The following is a 20,738-nucleotide window of genomic DNA, read 5'->3' on the forward strand; positions in this document are numbered from 1 at the left end:
GCCTCGGGTCTGAGCCACGTAGCTTCACAGGGGTAGAGAGCGACTGGATTCTCACTCCAGTGGACAGGCTTCTGACAGTAGAGGGATGTGAACTGGAAAGACGTTGGAAAGGGAGCACTTTTTCAGTTATTAAGGTGTTTATTGTCACCATTTTAGTTAGAGGAGGTGATAGCTCCCCCCAAAATTTGTTCATTTCGTGTGACTTTTGGGCTCATCTGTTTTTATTTCTTATTATATTCTGATTCGCCCCTTTCTACAGTAGGACAGGTTGAGCAGGACCCTGAGAAGGCCCAGGGGCAAGCGGGGTGCCCCTGGGTTGGGGGAGTGTGACCAAGGGGTCAGGATAAGCTGCAGTCTCTTAGGCAGAAGAATATTCTGACTTTTGAACTGCCTTATAGTTCCTTAAATTACTTATAGTCAGTCCCAGGAGAAGGAAATTGCCAAAGTTAATTGTTGATTTTAAAAAATAAGTTTTTTTTTGGTGTGTGTGGCTTTTGACAATAACTGCATGTGACACATCTCCTTATAGAATGCAGTAATTTCAGGTAAATGGGCAAGATTTCCCCAAACCCATTTACTTAAAAGCACTTAGCAAATGTGTATGTCTGAGAATAAGCTGCTTTCTCAGAGGTCAGTGGTAATAGTAGTTAGCGTTCTAGGTGCTGTTAGTCCTGTGAGTGGTATCGTTGGGATCCTCATCTGACCCATTTCACAGATAAGGAGTCACGGGTGCAGAAAGACTCAGTGGCCTCCGTGCTCTCCCTGCTGGGAAGTGCAGACTGGGCAGCCAGGTTCCAGCCCCGACTCCTCACTAAACACATTAGTCCCTCGGCAGAAAGTTCCGTGTTGAGTCGTGGCACCGTGGCTTTCAGGTGATATCCATCAGTGTAACGTGGGGGAGAGGGGTGGTGAAGGGTAGCTTTTATACACTCCTCCTGAACTGTCCTCCGCACCTCTCGGGTCTGCGCCATCTCTACCTTGGAAGGAAGTTGTCTGTAACCCTGTGCTGGCCCTGAGCACCTGGGCAGCAGGTGCGCTGAGGTCTCGGTGCAGTCCTGAGCAGGTCCTGCAGGTGCGGGTTGGGGAGTGAGTGAGTACGCACCCCTTCATTTAACTGTCCTTGCTGCATTGCTCTGTGCCTTTCTATACGTCCATTTGCATTTCTTTACTAATTGTGAAAAAATGTTCTCTGGGCCTCCCAGTAGAGAGATCGGTATCTATCTATCTCTCTCTTGTTTCCTCGCTGTCAGGGACTTAGCAGTTAGAGGCTTGGAGAAAGGAAAGCAGATTGCCCAGCCTGCATGGCCTACAGCTTTGAGTCTCAGCCCACTTAGATGGGGTACTGCCGGGCACGTCTAAGGAAGTCATCTTTCCGGAGAGCTTGCCTCCCCCCACCCCTCCCTCAGTTATTTATTGCGGACCCTACAGCAAGCAGGAAGAGGCCCCATGGCTCACGGTTGCGCGGCCCGGCCCCAGTGCGGGCCCAGGACACGTGTCTTCTCGCCCCTTACATGGCAGCAGTTTCCCAGGTGGGATGATGAGTTTTACGGTCACGCAGTTGGAACTTCTTCCTGTTTTGTGAGGGTCTCAGCCCCGCCGGAGCACTTCTGAGCCGGGGCTGGCACCCACTTACTGAGCTCAGAGTGAATCAAAGGGGAGATGCTGCTACACGTGGGCTGGCACCTCCTCAAGTTCACGGGGTCTCCAGCAGTGATTCCCTCTGAGCAGGCTTCCCTGCGCTCCCTCCCAGAGGGTTTAGCCCCTCCCTGGCACTTCGGTCCTCTGTACCTTGGGAATTGCATCTTTTTCTCATTATCAATGAATATGCATAAGAATCCCAAGTGAGAGAGTCGATCCACATTAAATCCATTTTTATGTCAAAATTTGTTTTCCCATCAGTATATCTGAAATTATTTGGCTTAATAAACATATTTTAACAAGAATTTAAAAAACATACTTTTGTAGGTATGCAGAAGGGAATTTGATGTGAAGAGGTAGCAGGAGAGGTGGTTAGAGAATTGAAATGAATCTCTTTTTCTTTTTTTACATTACCAGATGCATTAGTTTTCTCAGCTTCCTTTGTAGTTTCTTAAATTTCTTATTAGGAATTCAGTAGGAAGGCTAATAATAGGGACCTATTTATTAGAATTTCTTTTCCCTGCTTGGAAATGAGGGTAACTCAGGACAGCAGTACCTGAGTTAACATGAATGAAAAAGTTGCTTTAACCTTAAAAGCCAGTGAGTCCTAAAGGCTTTGGCTGCCCTCCTGGTGTAATCTCGATACAGGTGCCATTATCTGTGACCAGAGTCGGGCTGGCCTTTCTCCCGAGGGGCTGTAGGACACCTGTTGAACCATCAAATCTTGTTATGCTAAATAGAAGGATCGGGAAGAAAACTTCCAACTTAACCATAGGTTGCATTTGGAATTCAGCCTTAAACAAGTTACAAACACCACCTTTTTTTTTTTTTTTTTTTTTTTTTTTCCGGTACGTGGGCCTCCCCCGTTGCAGAGCACAGGCTCCGGACGCGCAGGCTCAGTGGCCATGGCTCACGGGCCCAGCCGCTCTGCGGCATGTGGGATCTTCCCGGACCGGGGCACGAACCCGTGTCCCCTGCATCGGCAGGTGGACTCTCAACCACTGCGCCACCAGGGAAGCCCTCCCCTCCCTCTTGAGCCTCCCTCCCTATCCCACATTTCTAGGTCATCGCAAAGCACCGAGCTGATCTCCCTGTGCTATGCGGCTGCTTCCTACTATCTATCTATTTTACATTCAGTAGTGTATACATGTATCATTTTGTTTCCTTTCTTTTTTTTAGATTCCATATATATGTGTTAGCATATGGTATTTGTTTTTCTCTTTCTTACTTACTTCACTCTGTATGACAGACTCTAGGTCCATCTACCTCACTACAAATAACTCAATTTCGTTTCTTTGTATGGCTGAGTAATATTCCACTGTATATATTGGCCACATCTTTATCCATTCATCTGTCGATGGACATCTAGGTTGGTTCCATGTCCTGGCTATTGTAAATAGAGCTGCAATGAACATTGTGGTACATGACTCGTTTTGAATTATGATTTTCTCAGGGTACATGCCCAGTAGTGGGATTGCTGGGTCGTATGGTAGTTCTATTTTTAGTTTTTTAAGAAACTCCATACTGTTCTCCATAGAGGCTGTACCAATTTACATTCCCACCAACAGTGCAAGAGGGTTCCCTTTTCTCCATACCCTCTCCAGCATTTATTGTTTATAGATTTTTTGATAGTGGCCATTCTGACCAATGTGAGGTGATACCTCATTGTAGTTTTGATTTGCATTTCTCTAATAATTAGTGATGTTGAGCATCTTTTCATGTGCTTCTCGGCCACCTGTATGTCTTCTTTGGTGAAATGTCTATTTAGGTCTTCCACCCACTTTTTAATTGAATTGTTTGTTTTCTTGATAATGAGCTCCATGAGCTGTTTGTATATTTTGGAGATTAATCCTTTGTCTGTTGTTTCATTCGCAAAAATTTTCTCCCATTCTGAGGGTTGTCTTTTCATCTTGCTTATGGTTTCCTTTGCTGTGCAAAAGCTTTGAAGTTTAATTAGGTCCCGTTTGTTTTTGTTTTTATTTCCATTTCTCTAGGAGGTAGGTCAGAAAGATCTTGCTGTGGTTTATGTCAAAGAGTGTTTTTTCCTATGTTTTCCTCTAAGAGTTTTATAGTGTCTGGGCCTGCATTTAGGTCTCTAATCCATTTTGAGTTTATTTTTTTGTATGGTGTTAGGTAGTGTTCTAATTTCATTCTTTTACATGTAGCTGTCCAGTTTTCCCAGCACCACTTATTGAAGAGGCCGTCTTTTCTCCACTGTATGTTCTTGCCTCCTTTGTCATAAATTAGGTGACCGTATGTGCGTGGGTTTATCTCTGGGCTTTCTATTGTGTACCATACTGTCTTGATTACTGTAGCTGTGTACTATAGTTTGAAGTCCGGGAGCCTGATTCCTCCAGCTCCGTTTTTCTTTATCAAGATTGCTTCTATTCCGGGTCTTTTATGTTTCCTTACGAATTGTAAAATTTTTTGTTCGAATTCTGTGAAGAATGCCTTTTGTAATTTGATAGGGATTGCATTGAATCTGTAGATTGCTTTGGGTAGTATAGTCATTTTCACAATATTGATTCTTCCAATCCAAGAACATGGTATATCTCTCCATCTGTTTGTGTCATCTTTGACTTCTTTCATCAGTGTTTTATAGTTTTCTGAGTACAAGTCTTTCACCTCCTTAGGCAGGTTTATTCCTAGGTATTTTATTCTTTTTGTTGCAGTGGTAAATGGGAGTGTTTCCTTAATTTCTCTTTCTGATTTTTCATTGTTGGTGTATAGGAATGCCAGAGATTTCTGTGCATTAATTTTCTATCCTGCAGCCTTACCAAATTCACTGATTACTTGTAGTAGTTTTCTGGTGGCATCATTAGGATTTTCTATGTATAGTATCATGTCATCTGCAAACAGTGACAGTTTTACTTCTTCTTTTCCAATTTGTATTCCTTTTATTTCTTTTTCTTCTCTGATTGCCATGGCTAGGACTTCCAAAACTATGTTGAAAAAGAGTGGCGAGAGTGGACATCCTTGTCTTGTTCCTGATCTTAGTGGAAATGCTTTCAGTTTTTTATCATTGAGTATGATGTTTGCTATAGGTTTGTTGTATATGGCCTTTATTATGTTGGGGTAGGTTCCCTCTATGTCCATTTTCTGGGGAGTTTTTATCATAAATGGGTGTTGATTTTTGTCAAAAGCTTTTTTTGCATCTATTGAGATGATCATATGGTTTTTATTCCTTAATTAGTTAATATGGTGTATCACATTGATTGCTTTGTATATATTAAATAATCCTTGCATCCCTGGGATAAATCCCACTTGATCATGGTGTATGATCCTTTTAATATGTTGTTGGATTCTGTTTGCTAGTATTTTGTTCAAGATTTTTGCATCTGTGTTCATCAGTGATGCTGGTCTATAATTTTCTTTTTTTGTGATATCTTTTTCTGGTTTTGGTATCAGGGTGATGGTGGCTTTGTAGAATGAATTTGGTAGTATTCCTCCCTCTGCAGTTTTTTGCAAGAGTTTGAGAAGGATGGGTGTTAGCTCTTTTCTCTAAGTGTTTGATCGAATTCACCTGTGAGGCCATCTGGTCCTGGAGTTCTGTTTGTTGGAAGATTTTAATTACGGTTTCAATTTCATTACTTGTGATGGGTCTGTTTGTATTTTCTAATTCCTCCTGGTTCAGTCTTGGAAAAGACCTTTTCAAGAATTTGTCCACTTCTTTGTGGTTGTCCATTTTATTGGCATATAGTTGTTTGTAGTAGTCTCTTATAACCCTTTGTATTTCTGTGGTGTCAGTTGTGACTTCTCCTTTTTCATTTCTAATTTTATTGATTTGGGTCCTCTCCCTTTTTTTCTTGGTGAGTCTGGCTAAGAGTTTATCAGTTTTTTTGTCTTCTCCAAGAACCAGCTTTTAGTTTTATTGATCTTTGCCGTTGTTTTCTTCGTTTCTATTTCATTTATTTCTGCTCTGATCTGTATTTCTTTCCTTCTACTGACTTTGGGTTTTCTTTGTTCTTTCTCTAGTTGTTGTACATGTAGTGTTAGGTTGTTTATTTGAGGTTTTTCTTGTTTCTTGAGGTGAGATTGAATTGCTGTAAACTTCCCTGTTAGAACTGCTTTTGCTGCATCCCATATGTTTTGGCTCTTTGCGTTTTCGTTGTCATGTATTTCTATGTATTTTTTTTATTTCTTCTTTGATTTCTTCAGTGATCTCTTGGTTATATAGTAATGCACTGTTTAGCCTCCACGTATTTATGGTTTTTACAGTTTTTTTCCTGTAATTGATTTCCAGTGTCATAACGTTGTGGTCAGAAAAGATGCTTGATATGATTTCAATTTTCTTAAGTTTTCCAAGGCTTGATTTGTGACCCAAGATGTTATCTATCCTGGAGAATGTTCTGTGCGCACTTGAGCAGAAAGTTTATTCTGCCACTTTCAGGTGGAGTGTTCTATAAATATCAGTTAAATCTTATCTGGGCTATTGTGTCATTTAAAGCTTGTGTTTCCTTATTTATTTTCTGTTTGGATGATCTGTCCATTGGTGTAAGTGGGGTATTAAAGCCCCCTACTATTATTGTGTTACTGTCGATTTTCCCTTTCATGGTTCTTAGCATTTGCCTTAAGTAGTGAGGTGCTCCTATGTTGGCTGCATAAACATTTATAATTGTTATATCTTCTTCTTGGATTCATCCCTTGATCGTTATGTAGTATCCCTCCTTATCTCTTATAATAGTCTCTATTTTAAAGTCTATTTTATCTGATATGAGTATTGCTACTCCAAGTTTCTTTTGATTTCCATTTGTATGGAATATCTTTTTCCATCCCTTCACTTTCAGTCTGTACGTGGGTCTCTTATAGACAGCATATATATATGTCTTGTTTTTGTATCCATTCAGCCAGTCTGTGTCTTTTGGTTGGGGCATTTAATCCATTTACATTCAAGGTTATTATTGATATGTATGTTCCTCTTACCATTTTCTTAATTGTTTTGGGTTTTTAAAAATTTTTTATTTATTTATCTATCTATCTATCTATTTATTTATATATTTATGGCTGTGTTGGGTCTTCGTTTCTGTGCGAGGGCTTTCTCCAGTTGTGGCGAGCGGGGGCCACTCTCCATCGCGGTGCGCGGGCCTCTCACTGTCCCGGCCTCTCCCGTTGCGGAGCACAGGCTCCAGGCGCGCAGGCTCAGTAGTTGTGGCTCACGGGCTTAGTTGCTCCGCAGCATGTGGAATCTTCCCAGACCAGGACTCGAACCTGTGTCCCCTGCATTTGCAGGCAGATTCCCAACCACTGCACCACCAGGGGAGCCCCTTGGGTTTGTTTTTGTGGTCTTTTTCTTGTGTTTCCTACCTTGAGAAGTTTCTTTAGCATTTGTTGTAAAGCTGGTTTGGTGGTGCTGAATTCTCTTAGCTTTTGTTTGTATGAAAACCTTTTGATTTCTCCGTCAAATCTTAGTGAGATCCTTGCCAGGTAGAGTAATCTTGGTTGTACGTTTTTCTCTTTCATCACTTTAAGTATATCCTGCCACTCTCTTCTGGCTTGCAGAGTTTCTGCTGAAAAATCGGCTGATAACCTTATGGGGATTCCTTTGTGTGTTATTTTTTGTTTTTTTTCTTCGCTGCCTTTAGTATTATTTCTTAGAATGTAATTTTTGTTAGTTTGATTAATAGGTGTCTTGGTGTGTTCTCCTAGGGTTTATCCAGCACGGGACTCTCTGTGCCTCCTGGACTTGGGTGACTATTTCCTTTCCCTGTTAGGGAAGTTTTCAACTATAATCTCTTCAAATACTTTCTCAGACCCTTTCTTTTTCTCTTCTTCTTCTGGGACCCCTATAATTCGAATGTTGGTGCGTTTAGTGTTGTCCCAGAGGTCTCTGAGACTGTCTTCAGTTCTTTTCATCCTATTCTCTTTATTCTGCTCCTTGGCAGTTATTTCCACTCTTTTGGCTTCCAGCTCACTTATTCATTCTTCTGCCTCAGTTATTCTTTTATTGATTCCTTCTAGCGTATTTTTCATTTCAGTTATTGTGTTGTTCATCTCTGTTTGTTTGTTCTTTAGTTCTTCTAGATCTTTGTTAAACCTTTCTTGTATTGTCTCAGTCCGTGCCTCCATTCTATTTCCGAGATTCTGGATCATCTTTACTATCATTACTCTGCATTCTTTTTCAGGTAGATTACCTATTTCCTCTTCATTTATTTGGTCTTGTAAGTTTTTACCTTGCTCCTTCATCTGTGACATACTTTTTTGCCGTCTCATTTTTTTTTTCCCTTTTTTTTTTTACGAGTGGGATTGTGTTCCTGTCTTACTGGTTGTTTGGCCTGAGGCTTCCAACACTGGAGTTTGTAGGCTGTTGGGTAGAGCTGGGTCTTGGTGCTGAGATGAGGATCTCCGGGAGACTTCACTCTGATGAATATTCCCTGGGATCTGAGGTTCTCTGTTAGTCCAGTGGTTCGGACTCGGACCTCCCACCGCAGGAGCTTCGGCCTGACGTAGGTTCGTGAACCAAGATCCCGCAAGCCACCTGGGGCAGCCAAAAAAGAAAAGAAAAAAAAGAAAAAGAAAAAAAGGAGAAGAGTAACAAAGTAAACAATAAAATTAGACTAGGAAAGTAACAGCTATGTTAGAAAAAAATATATAGATGAAACAACAACCAGAAGGTAGAACAGAGCTACAGTAGTAACAAAGAGGAGGAGGAGGAAAAAAAAGAAAGGTGGAAAAGGTCTTGGCTGTGGAGGGTGGCATCTAAGCAGGGGTGAGGCTTGGCTGGTGGGCGGGCCTATGCTTAGGACCCACAGGGCTGGAAAAGGCAGTGGGGGTGGGCAGGGCTTAGGCTCTACAGAATAGAAGGGGCCCAGGCGTGCCTCCCCCCTGGAAGCCCAGCAGGCTTCCTGGGCTCAGGTGGGCGGGACAAACACCCTCCGCTCCTCTCCTGCTCCTCTAGTCCCCTCCCAGCAGCCTCTCCTGATCTTGCTGGCCTCCCTCCTTCGTCCCCAGGGCCCATGCTCCCTGCAGGGGGCTTTGGAGGGTGTGGGATTGGCCTGGGAGCTCAGCAGGCTCCCCGGACCTGAGTGGGCAGAGCAAACGCCCTCTGCTCCGGTCCTGCTCCTCCAGTCCCGGAGGGCCCATCCCGCCTGCCTCTGTTCATCTCCCCAGCCTCCCTCCTATGCCCCCAGGACCACCCCAGCCTGGAGGGCATAGGATCCGACCTGAGAGCCAGGCGGACTTCCCCGAGATCGGGCAGGGGAAACGCTGGGCCCGCCCTCCCCTGATCCCAGCCCCCAAGGGTCCCTCCAGGCATGGGAAGGCATCCCTCCCCTGCTCTCAGCCACCCCTCAGGGGCACCGGTCCTGTCCGGCCTCCACTTCTCCTCACTCCTCAGTTCCCCCACATCCTACTGGTTCTCTTGGGGGTTCTTCCCGTCTCCTTGGGCGTCAGGGTCCCCCACCCGCATCTGGCAGGCGCCCTAGTTGTGGGGAGACGCCAACACTGAGTCTTCCCACACTGCCTTCTTGACTCCGCCCCCTTCTCATGATTAAAGCAATCACAGTATTACTCTTTGAACATGTTATAGTATTATTCACTTCTGTGCTTTGTGGTTTTAATCCCTATAGCAAGGGGTTCCAACCTTTTCAGAAGGGTCTGGAGCATCCTTTTCTATGTCAGGGACTTAGTTTTAGTGCCAGTGATTGATACAGAATTTCAGTGACAAAAGTAATACTTTGAGATGGCTTTGTGTAATTAATCACAATAGCATCTACATCTTTTTTATAAATAACAGTACCTGTATTTGTAAGGCATATTTATTTGTCAGACTTTGCTTGTTACGTACACATGGTTAAGGCCACTATTTGGTCTAATGTGTGTTTTATTTTGTTTTAGATTATAAGCTTCTTACAATCAGGAACACGTCATTCAGGGGGAACATTTCTAGGGCTTAAGAGAACACCATGTGTAAATGTGTAAATGTGTCCTTTATGAATGCCAAGTGATGAAAAACACAGTTCTAAGCTTCATCAGAGGGACTGGCTGGTAGAAAGTTCTTCCATACCTTTCTAGTGAGTTTATGTTGAAATTAAATCCAAATGGAAATAACTTTTCAGTCCTTCAGGTTCAGTTTTGAGTTGTATGGGGTTTGCTTGGCTTGCTGTTTCCCTCACATCTACTCTGTTTACAGAATCTCGTAATGAAAGCGCTTTGGTGTAACTCGGAATTCTTGGGTGAAGACAGTCCTGAGTGCAAAGGGGCGGGGCCGCAAGACCCGTGTTTTCCTACTTAGAAACCACTTCCCTAGAGTCTTGCATCCCTCTTGGTGGTTGAGGACGTGGTGTTGACTGAAAAAGAACACAAAGTGAGAGCAGTGAGTTTGTTTTATTCAGTGACCTCACTGAGGACTGTAGCCCAGGAGACAGCCCCTCAGATGGCTCTGAGGATCTGCTCTGAAGAGGTAAGGGGGGAGCCAGGATACAGCTGAACTTTTTTGCTGGAAAAACACGTGGTCAAGAATAAAAAGATCACTGCTAATTACAAAGAACAGACATCTGAAGTTAATGATTGCACTGTTTTTCTGTGTGTGGGAAGATGCAGGAATCTGGGCTCCCTGAAATTTTTCCTTAGGTATGCATCTTAACTCTCTAGGGGCTGGTATGTGGTCTATGGAACTCAAAGCTACTCAGTGTCCTTCCCATCACAGAAGCTTTTCATAAATAATTTTTGTATGTGTGTGGCTGGGCAGCAAATAACTTTTAATTACGTTGTGAAAATCCCAGAGTCAAACTTTTCCTGCTTAAAAAATCTGAACGAAGAATATGTAAATGTAATTTTATGTACTAGATGAAGGACTCACTCGTCACCGCAGCCTCCTCGAATGAGTGTTTGGAGCAAGTTGACCACTTTGGACTGGTTGCTGACTGTCTGGGATGAGACGGATACTTGGCTCAGAGCTGCAGGTTGTCAGCTGCCACTTAAAATTTCCAACTGCTTGAAGCGCTCTGAGCCTCGGGGGCTACCTAGCTGGGGATGGAGCCCTTACTGTGACCATAGCACTCTGCTAGGCAGTGAGATGTAGGACTGTCCCATCCCTCGAGGGGCTTCCCTTATCATGGGGCACGCTGATGGGTGTTTAGGTAATTCTAACTGTGCAGTGTGATAAGGGTTCGGGGTGCTGTGGGAGTGCAGGATGGGGCATCTGATCCAGCACTGGGGGGCTCCGCAAGGCTACACAGACGGGCTGGGTCTGGCCCGAGCCTTTCTGGAGGAGCTGGGAGGGTGAAGAGTGCGTGCGTGTGCGTGTTCACACGTGTATGTGCATGTTGGGAGGTGCGGGGCGTGTTTCCGGCTGGTAGGGAGCAGTGTGTGTGGAAGTTCAGCCGTGAGCGAGGACGTGTGTTCCCTGCAGGAGATTAGAATTCCTGGAGTGGGTGTGTGGAGAGGGTACTGAGTCGGGGGAACCAGTGAGGCCACAGGGGTAAGTGGACGTCAGGTCTTGAGGGGCTTTGTGCCACATCAGGGAGTTCGGGCTTTATTCGAGGGCATAGAGAAGCCAGTGGTGAATTTTAGGGGAGTGAAACTGTGAGATGGATGTTTAGGAGAGAGTGGCAGAATGGATCAGAGGGAATCATGAATGTCCATTAGGAGACTGTTGGAGTCATGCACACGAGGGAGTTGCTGGCCAGTGGACACGGTGCCCCTGGAGTCTGCAGGAATGCGAGGGAGGACGGTGGGGGGCAGGGGCAGCCTGGGTTCCTGGTTCGGTTGGGGTGGGTGGTTTGTGGGACCAGGGGCTGCGCTGGGACCCACACAGTGGGGGGCAGGTCTGGGGGGATGCGGGTGAGTTCGGGGTTAGACGTTTGGTAGAGAAGCCTGTACTATAGGCATGCAGGTGCCCAGTTCATGACCCCTCCTGGCTCCTGCTTGGCAGCCGAGACCAACCATAATCAACTCCCCCCGCCCCGCCCCCTGGCAAGAATCCTACATCTTACAGGACATCTCTTACTTCGATCCCTCTGGCCCTGGTTTTTCCATACTATGTGTTTGCACTGTACAGAACTGACCACTCCTGCTGCTTTGCCAAACACACTGGGTTCAGCAAGGACCCTAGATTGCACTTGATGTTCATATCACCCCCAAATCAGAGCAAATCAGTGTACACTGAGAGAAGTTTTAATACCGTCAATTTATACCACTTTTCTGTAATTGAAAGCCTTTCTGTATGTAATAATCAAAAAGATATTTATATAAAGGGAAAGAGTAGAGTTATAATTATAGCTTTATTATCCAAAGCCTTTTATAGAGTTTGATTGTGATGTGCATTTAAAAAAATATACTTGGGTATTAGAATTTTTTCTTTTCTTATTTGGTAGAGGGTAAGGGTACTACCATTTACAGACTGTTTGATGTAATGATTAAACAGGTTTTCTTTTAGCAGTCAATTTTGGTTGATTGCTGTACAGTTGTATCACTGTTATTCATTTGCTACAAACTAAGTTTTTTTGTGTGTGTGTTTTTTTTTGGCTGCATTGGGTCTTCGTTGCTGTGCGTGGGCTTTCTCTAGTTGCGGTGAGCAGGGGCTACTCTTTGTTGCGGTGTGCAGGCTTCTCATCACGGTGGCTTCTCTTGTTGCGGAGCATGGGCTGTAGGTGCGTGGGCTTCAGTAGTTGGGGCACGTGGGCTCAGTAGTTGTGGTTCACAGGCTTAGTTGCTCTGCGGCATGTGGGATCTTCCCAGACCAGGGATCGAACCCGTGTCCCCTGCATTGGCAGACAGATTCTTAACCACTGTGCCACCAGGGAAGTCCCGCAAAGTAAGTTTTTAAACAGCTTTCCTGAGAGGCTACTTCTTATGTAAAGCAAACCTTATTTGGAGTCTGTCAGCACACAGAACCATATGAATCAAAGCGTGTGTGTGTGTGTGTGTGTGTGTGTGTGTGTGTGTGTGTGTGTGTAGTTTAGGGTGAGTGATAGGTCTCAGGGTACAGCCTGGGTGAGCTTTCCCCAGAGGCATCTCCTGACAGGCAGTACAGGCACAAGCACAGACAGATGTCTTCTTTCTCTTGGCATTAGACAAACACGAGGATAAGGTTTCTCTACGCTTGGCCCTGTGCTGGTCCCTGAGGATGCAAAGATGAACGGCACATCTGGGCACATGGTTCTTTTTAGATTTATGAGATTATAGAGTTCCCTTTTATAATATTCCTCCTTTTTTTGACTATTGGAATATTTCCTTTCATTGGTCTATTCCTTATGCTTTTTAATTAACCTCTAACAAAGTTACTGTGTAATTAAATCATCAAATGTTAAAAATTCTGCAGATTGTTTCATTACAGTAAAATATATGCAATAGTTAAAAATATTCTTGCTATGGTTTTGCTTTTGTGTTTTTTTTGGTTATTTTGGTTTGTCTTCTATGTTTTGTGCTCAAGACATTAAAAGCCAGAGCTATTTCAAGTTGAAATGCCCTTAAACTGCCTTGAATCAGACAGCTTATGTTGCTTTTTCTTTCTGCAAGGTATGATATTACAGGCTATTGCTTCTAAAATTATGTGAAGGAATAAATCAACCAGTCTGACAGTTATTATAACCATAAAGGAAATAAGTAGAAATTATAATGCTGTACTATGAAACCCCATCCATATTCCTGTGTGGTGGCCTGTGAACATGTTTATATTCTTGATATAAATACTTAATTCACTTTATATGCATTTTATAATCATTTTATAAGTATGGACTGTAGTTACATATTTATGTAAAAATAATATAAGCATTGCATTATGTTTTGATTTTTTCATGTATTAGTAAAGAAGACATAGTACACCACTTGATTTATAACCTTATATCCCCGCCCCCCGCCCCAAACATTTTCAGAGAGGTCCAGGCTAGAGAAAATGCTTCCTCCCTACGCAACACTGGTCTCAGTGCTTGCCCAACTAAAAGCCTTGATAGCGCAGACATTGTGCCGCGTGCGCGCGCTGCCGCTCCCAGCGATCCGTGACTAATCCCGCAGGCACTGCAGAGAAAGGTCCGGGAGTCGGAACTGCGGACGGCCTGCCTGGAAAGGGTGACGTCACCTCCATCTGCGCGCGCGCGCTGCCGCTGATGGAGAGGCTTAGCCCCCTGCTCTTTGTGCTGTGGGGTGCATGCGCGCGCGTTTCCCCTAAATAAACTAATGAGCAAAATTCGGTAATTACCACCAAGACTCCGTACTAATAGTGACCCTCCAGCTTACTACTTAATGTTGCTTTCCTTTGTTCTTTCAGAACGCTGCTTTCTTTATTACCACATTGTTTATTACTGCTACCACCTGTGTCTTTAGAAGGATGGGAATTTGTTCAGTCTCTCTCACTTTGTCTTCCCATTTAGTAAATACCAACGTAAGATAGCTGACCGGCAAATGAGACCTCTGAAAACGGATGAGCTGCACAGTTTGCCTTGTGGATTGTCCTTTAAGGACAAATCCCAGTGCAGGAGGTGAGGCGGACTGTTGAGAGCAAGGTGCCAGTTCATCTGGTTCAGCTCAAATGGTGAAGAAATGACTTTTTTTTTCTTCTAACAAGCACTGTTTTTATTCAATACTTAAAAAAAAAAATTGACTTGTTTAATTTGAGGATTAGGTAACATTTCAAATGGCTAGTATCTGCTGGTAGTCCTGAGAGAAATATGGGAGAAAAAATTAACCTGTGTTTTGGTTTAGAATTTTAAAAATTTGGTTCATTTAAAAACTCATTTGATTTGTTTCATCTTAATTTCTTTTGAAACCAGCTATGGAAAAATGACTGCTGGGATAATGTTTGCTCATTGTAAAAATATTTCTGTGGTGCTTTTGTACTTCTTAAATAAAAAAACCTGGGGGTGGTTGTTCCTTATCTGTTTGTTGATTTTGAAAATTCTGATACCAAGGAAATGACCAAGTGTGGGAGCATTCTGGTCAGCAGTGACTCGCTTCAAAAGGCATTTGTCAGCAGTAACAATACAGCACCTCCTTGTAGGGTCGAGGGGTGACAAACGAGATTGATCTGACCAGTGGGGTATTAGATAGTTGAAGTTTCAGACCATTGATTCAACTAAAAGATTTTACATTGTTGAATAACTTGTGGAATGTTTTCTCTTAGGGCAGAGAGGTTAATTTTCCTCGTTGTAAATATAAGTCATATCGTAGGCCATCTGAGCAATACTGAGCTTATAGGTTAAACGGGAAACAGGAAGTGCTCAGGAACATTGAGGTGCTTGCATGGGGGTTTTGGGCAAGAAGCTGGAGAAGTATGTGCATGTCTTAGTTCGTTCATTCATTCATTCATTCAGCCAACCCATGTTCATTGACCACCCTGTACCTGCCCTGTCCTAGGCAGCTGGGACACAGCAGGGAACAAAAACAGACCCGTCCTCTGGCTGGCAGGCGGATTTAGAGGAAGAGAGAGAAAAACTGTTCTCTTGATGGGCAACATAATGTTAGTCACTTTAGGAAATGTGAATGATTTGGGAGCGGGGGGTTGAAATGTACCTCAGGCTGACAGGTTACTGAACCAAATAGCAATTTGGAAAGTGGTAACAGAATCGATTTTGGCAAGTCATATCATGCTGAACCTGGGGTTTGAGATATTTTTTAATGAATATGTTAAAACCTCTAAATATTCAAATGTGATTGCTTTAGGAAAAGGGGTTATTTGTGTTGACTGAAACCAGGAAGGAGGAAAGAAAATCAGCCACTAACTGCATGTTTATGTTAACAATGATAAAATCAGATTGTTAACCCAAACGCACTTCCCTCAGTAGCGTTCAACAAATATTAACATCAAGATCTAGAGTAATGGCAAATGTTCTGTGAACATTTTTTTCAGATTTGGTTTAAAAGAGCAGTTGTTGACTTCCTTTTTGGACTCCCCTGGAACACACCCTTTGCACCTACGAAGGAGCTGGATGAGCCTCGGCTGACTGCATCCCATGCGCTGTTCACTGTCCCTTGAAGCTAGCCTTTCATTAAAATTCACAGTGGCTTCTTTGTCTCAGCAAAACGTACTTTAAATCGTAACAAGTATCCAGTCCCTCTGCACACTTCAATATAGGCCTGTGTATTTTAAAAAGTATATAATTGGGGCTTCCCTGGTGGCGCAGTGGTTGAGAGTCCGCCTGCCGGGGCAGGGGACACAGGTTCGTGCCCCGGTCCGGGAAGATCCCACATGCCGCGGAGCGGCTGGGCCTGTGAGCCATGGCCGCTGAGCCTGTGCATCCGGAGCCTGTGCTCCGCAACGGGAGAGGCCATGGCAGTGAGAGGCCCGCGTACCGCAAAAAAAAAAAAAAAAAAAAAGTATATAATTGACAAAATGGGTACAAATACATGTCCTCTGACTTTGGCCATTTACCTCTGTTATATAGTTATTGCCTTTCACATTGCTCTTCTTTTTTTGCCCCTTCTCTCCTAGTTTTACTGAAATTCTCTCTGTGCCACCTATTAAGTTTGGTGGCACTTAGCAGTAAAGTGCTGATGACTTCCTAGCTGTGGCACTGATGAGGTCTGTGGTCTCTCAAGTGTCACTCCGAGATGGCATCTGCCAGTCCTTCCCCTCTCCATGAGGGTGGGAGGACAGGTGTATGTTTCGAGGGTAGTTGCTGAGTGTATCCTTTTGTTCCAAAGTGTAGGTCCCACAGCTAGATCCTTTAATGTATGAGGAAGCAGCACAGTAGTTGTTGTCCTACCTGTCATGTAATCTAGAGTCACTGGAATAGCACAGAAGCCATTTATTTGTAATTTTTTTGTAGTCATGCACTCTGTTTTCATAAATAGCTCTTCAGGGCATGGAACAGAATCTGCCATTAGATCTGAGGACATTTCATGGCTGAGTTCTTGCTTGTTATTGAAAGTTACATGATATATTTAATCTAGCTTTAGTATGTGTACAGGCTTCCGCAGTCCTTTGCCTGTTGGGTGTGTCTTTTAAAAATGGAAACGAGGTTAAACAGTACTTAGGTGAGCGCCTAATAATAGCCACAAACTCAGTTTCTTTGTGTGGTTAGTTTTATGTTTCTTTCTTTCATTGTTTGTTTCTCTATTTTCTTTTATGTTTTAGACGTTTTCATTGTCAATTTTAATAAAATCAGCATGTCTTTTTTTCTGTGCCATATTCAACAAAAATATTACGGTAAAACTATTTAGAATTTATATTCTAGTCTATGTTCAGACATGTACGTATATCATAATAGAAGTTAAACACATTTTCACACCAGTTTAGCCATTGATTCATGTGCCTTTCTTCTTCTGGAAAAACTGTTGAGTCTCAATTTAGGGGAGATTGTCATTGTTTTGTTTCCTTCACCTTGTTTTCATATCAGTATGATATTCTTCCGGTGGGGTGACCTGGAACATGGCAGCTCTAAATGGCATCATTCACTCCATCAAGATTATTAATAAACAGATGTAGTTCAGAGTCGGTGGGACTTGTCAAGAATGCTTTGGAATTCCGTAAGTCACACAGGCTTCTCTTGAGGTCCCCGAACTGGAATGGGGACATTCTCTTTGTCGAGGGCTGTGTGAGAGGCAGCTCCTGCTTCTGCAGTGTGGGAATCCAGGACCGCAGTGGTAGTGGCAGCTCTCTGAGGGCTCTGCTGTGTCCCGGCCGGGGCACGTGTGCGCACGGCTATGGGGGGACGGTGGGAAGTGTGCGTTTTCTTGTCTGGTGGCAGTGGAAGGGGATCCTCTTTTCAAATCCCAGTAGATGGGGGTCCACAGCTATGGCTTCCTTCTTCCTAGTATTCTGGTATTTGATCTGCCCCCTCATTGCCTGGGTCCGTTCGTGCTGCTTACAGAACTTTCCATCCTGTGCCTTTGCTCTCTAGGTGTTCATGAGCTTGTCTCTGCAAAGGCCGCTGTGGTGCCTGATTCCTCTTTGCATTTGCCCCGCTGCCATCCATGTCCGCCTCAGTTGGAAGTGGGATGTCATCAATCTTTGTAGACGCATGCGGTGAATAATTACCCAATGACAGGCAATGAACTGCTGAGATGACATTGCATCCATTCAAGAGTTTTGAAGGAACCTTAAGGATGAAATTGCAGAGCCCTTGGCTCTTGTTTTGCCTTTTATAAATAGCCAGTGTTCTAAAAGCCTGGTGGGTTGGTCCACAAGGCATGGTGTATTGGAAAGCAAAATGGCCTGGTGATCTGGAGGCCTGCGTTCTGTGTTGAGCCATTTCACAACCAGCTGGGTAGTGCCGCTAAGCCCTTGGACCTCAGGGTCCTCGTCAGGATGTGTTTGCTGTGGTCTTTGCACAGAAGTCTCTGGTGATCGTCAGTGTCGTGGTTAGATCCTGTTAAACTGGGTTCTTTGTGCACGTGTAGGTATTCTGTGGACAGGATTGTTATTAATCTACTCATTCTTTGTTTCTGTGAATGATACATTGCGGAGACTAGATTCTGTTGGATTCCTCCAGAATGTGCTGGTTTTGTTGCTGTTCGGGTGCTTGTTTCAGCAGGCTGGACCCTGCAGCAGGCAGCCACTCCAGCCTCGGGTCAGGTCCTTAGCCTTAGCCTGGAGCTGGGGCTGCTTGGAGCTTGCCCTGAACATGCAAGCGCGGGGGACAGCCAGAGGTTTGGGCCAAGTTTATGTACAGAATTTGGGTCTCCCCTTCTCTTCTGCACGATTTCTTGTCTTGATTACAGCTGCTGAGGTTGCCCTGAGCTGTGTCCCGACTTGTTTTAGCAGCTCCAGGTGGCTTAGGCTGGGCCCTGCCCTCAGGCTGAAAGCCGTTATAAAGTCACTTCCTTTTTCCTGGTGGCTCTCCCTGCTTTTGGTCACTCTCCTGTGCCTTGAGACAGTCGGTTTTTGTAGGTTTAATCTGTGCCAGGGCTGGTCCGCAGGAACTGCTCAGGCTCAGAAGCGGAAGCTCGAGTCACGTACCTAGAGCACTTTTTTTGCTGCTAATTCCAGGTCTATGCCTTGCATTGGTTATTTGTTACCAAACTCACATTTTTGGATCCTTTCCTTGTACTATTTTGGCAAAAACAAACAGGAAAATAGGGATGGGGCAGCTCTCTTTAATTCTTTCTAGAGATTGCTCTGCCGTGAACGATAGTTACTTGTTTTGATGAGTATGGCCAGCATCCTGAACCTGGACTTCCCCTGGTAGAGACCTCCAGGAGAAAAATGCCGAGGCGTTATTACCAGTATGAACATTTCTGACCCCAGAGTCCCATGTGGGCATTCGCCCTGGAGAGCTGGGCCGGTCGTGTTCGGGCTGCCAGAGTTCCCTTTGCGGAGATGGGTCCTGGCCTGGCCTGAAGTGCCCGCCGCGTGCTTCCTTGCCACACTGTTTCCACTGGGCCTTCTACGATGTTCGGGGCGTGGGGAGAGTTGGTTTGATGTGAGGAGAGGGATCTGGGCCACCCAGTGAAGTGGGTGACACCAGGCCATCTTACACGTTCGCCAGTGACATTCCTCCAGGGGCGCCTGCCCCAGAAAGCCTGGAAGGACAGCGCCAAGTGGGAGCTGTGGCCAGTCCCCAGCTGTTTAAAATCCTGCTCTCCTCCCTGACGCTGTTTATGTTTAACTGGATTCGGAGATAGGATGAGGCTCTGAGCTCCCCCTAGAGGTTTTAGTGTGCCATGAATCGCAGTTTTAAAACAACCATGTTGCTGCTTTATTTGCCAGTGTTTATGTTAAATCTGTGGAATTAAAATGAAGATTTTTGAAACAATCTGGACTGATTTCAAATCCCGTATTTTTGGGACCAAACCTTTCTTTAAAACCAGAAATGATCGAGAGCTTGCTTGGTATGGGAGCCTCTGGGTCTGGGTCTGCAAATCATCCTTCCACATTGAAATAGAAGGTATTCCTGTGATCAGAGACTTTCCTTCATAGAATTCAGATGTTTTCAAATGATGATATTTCTCAAGTTGATTTAATGGGTGTGAAGAAAGCAGCTGCGTTGGCATTGAGATTGGGTGGTTAGGAAATTAAATGACACTCAAGCAACCCGCTAATTTTATTTTCTCCTTATGTATTTCAGGGTTTCGAAAAAACGATGAAATGAAAGCTATGGATGTTTTGCCAATTTTAAAGGAAAAAGTTGCATACCTTTCAGGTAAAGTTTAACTTTCTAATCTGCTCTATTGTTCCTCCTGAGTGCTTCGATACAATGTCAGAGTCTGAAATACTAAACTATACACTAGCTCACCTGTCACAACGTAAAAGCATTGGCATTTCGATGGATTTTTAACTGCTTTATTCTTGTAGTGTGGTCCTGAGAAATGAGTGCCCAAAGGGTTTTCTTCTAGCTGGCAGGCACATCATAGGTCAGATAGCATCGGTGATTAAAATATGTTCGTGATTAAAATATGTTCGTGTCTGTCATTCAACAAACATTTGACAGTTAAGTAAAAAAACTGATTTTTTTTAAATTAGAGTATAATTGCTTTACAATGTTGTGTTAGTTTCTGCTGTACAGTGAGGTGAATCAGCTATACATATACATATATCCCCTCCCCCGCCACATCCCACCCGCCTGGGTCATCACAGAGCACCGAGCTGAGCTCCCTGTGCTGTGCCGCAGGTTCCCACTAGCTATCTGTTTTACACACGGTAGTGTATATATGTCAAACCTAATCTCCCAGTTCATCCCACCCTCCTCTTTCTCCCATGTCCACACGTCCGTTCTCTACGTCTGCATTTCTGTTCCTGCCCTGGAAATGGGTTCAACTTTTCTAGATTCCACATATATGCGTTAATACACAATATTTGTTTTTCTCTTTCTGACTTACTTCACTCTGTATGACAGACTCTGGGTCCATCCACATCTCTACAAATGACCCCATTTCGTTTCTTTTTATGGCTGAGTAATATTCCATTATATGTATGTACCACATCTTCTTTATCCATTTCTCTGTCTAGGGACATTTTATCCATTCCTCTGTCGAGGGACATTTAGGTTGCTTCCCTGTCCTGGCTGTTGTCAATAGTGCTGCAGTGAACACTGGGGTACATGTGCAGTTTGAATTACGGTTTTCTCAGGGTATATGCCCACCATCTCAGCAGAAGTGGTGGGAATGAGACCATATGTAGATGTGTCCTGAATTCCTTGCCTCTCTTTCTGGCGCTCTGGTCCTGGAATTCCTAGAACCCATGTCATGGACCTGGAAAGCCCTGGTCGTCTCTGCCAGCCGGTCCT

The 20,738-nt window shown here is 44.1% G+C and overlaps 1 protein-coding gene across 9 annotated transcripts in view; it reads left to right on the plus strand.

The window, feature by feature from the left end:
* Window positions 1-20,738, plus strand: part of TRIO (trio Rho guanine nucleotide exchange factor) — a 372,439-nt gene that overhangs the window by 112,083 nt on the left and 239,618 nt on the right. For all 9 annotated transcript variants that reach the window (XM_019951041.3, XM_073802019.1, XM_073802017.1 and 6 more), the window contains exon 2: window positions 19,581-19,655. In XM_019951041.3, the coding sequence (XP_019806600.1) occupies window positions 19,581-19,655 (75 nt within the window). The remainder of the gene's footprint in view (window positions 1-19,580; window positions 19,656-20,738) is intronic.

Source organism: Tursiops truncatus, chromosome 3, assembly GCF_011762595.2.
Source record: "Tursiops truncatus isolate mTurTru1 chromosome 3, mTurTru1.mat.Y, whole genome shotgun sequence".
Classification (NCBI taxonomy): Eukaryota; Metazoa; Chordata; class Mammalia; order Artiodactyla; family Delphinidae; genus Tursiops; species Tursiops truncatus.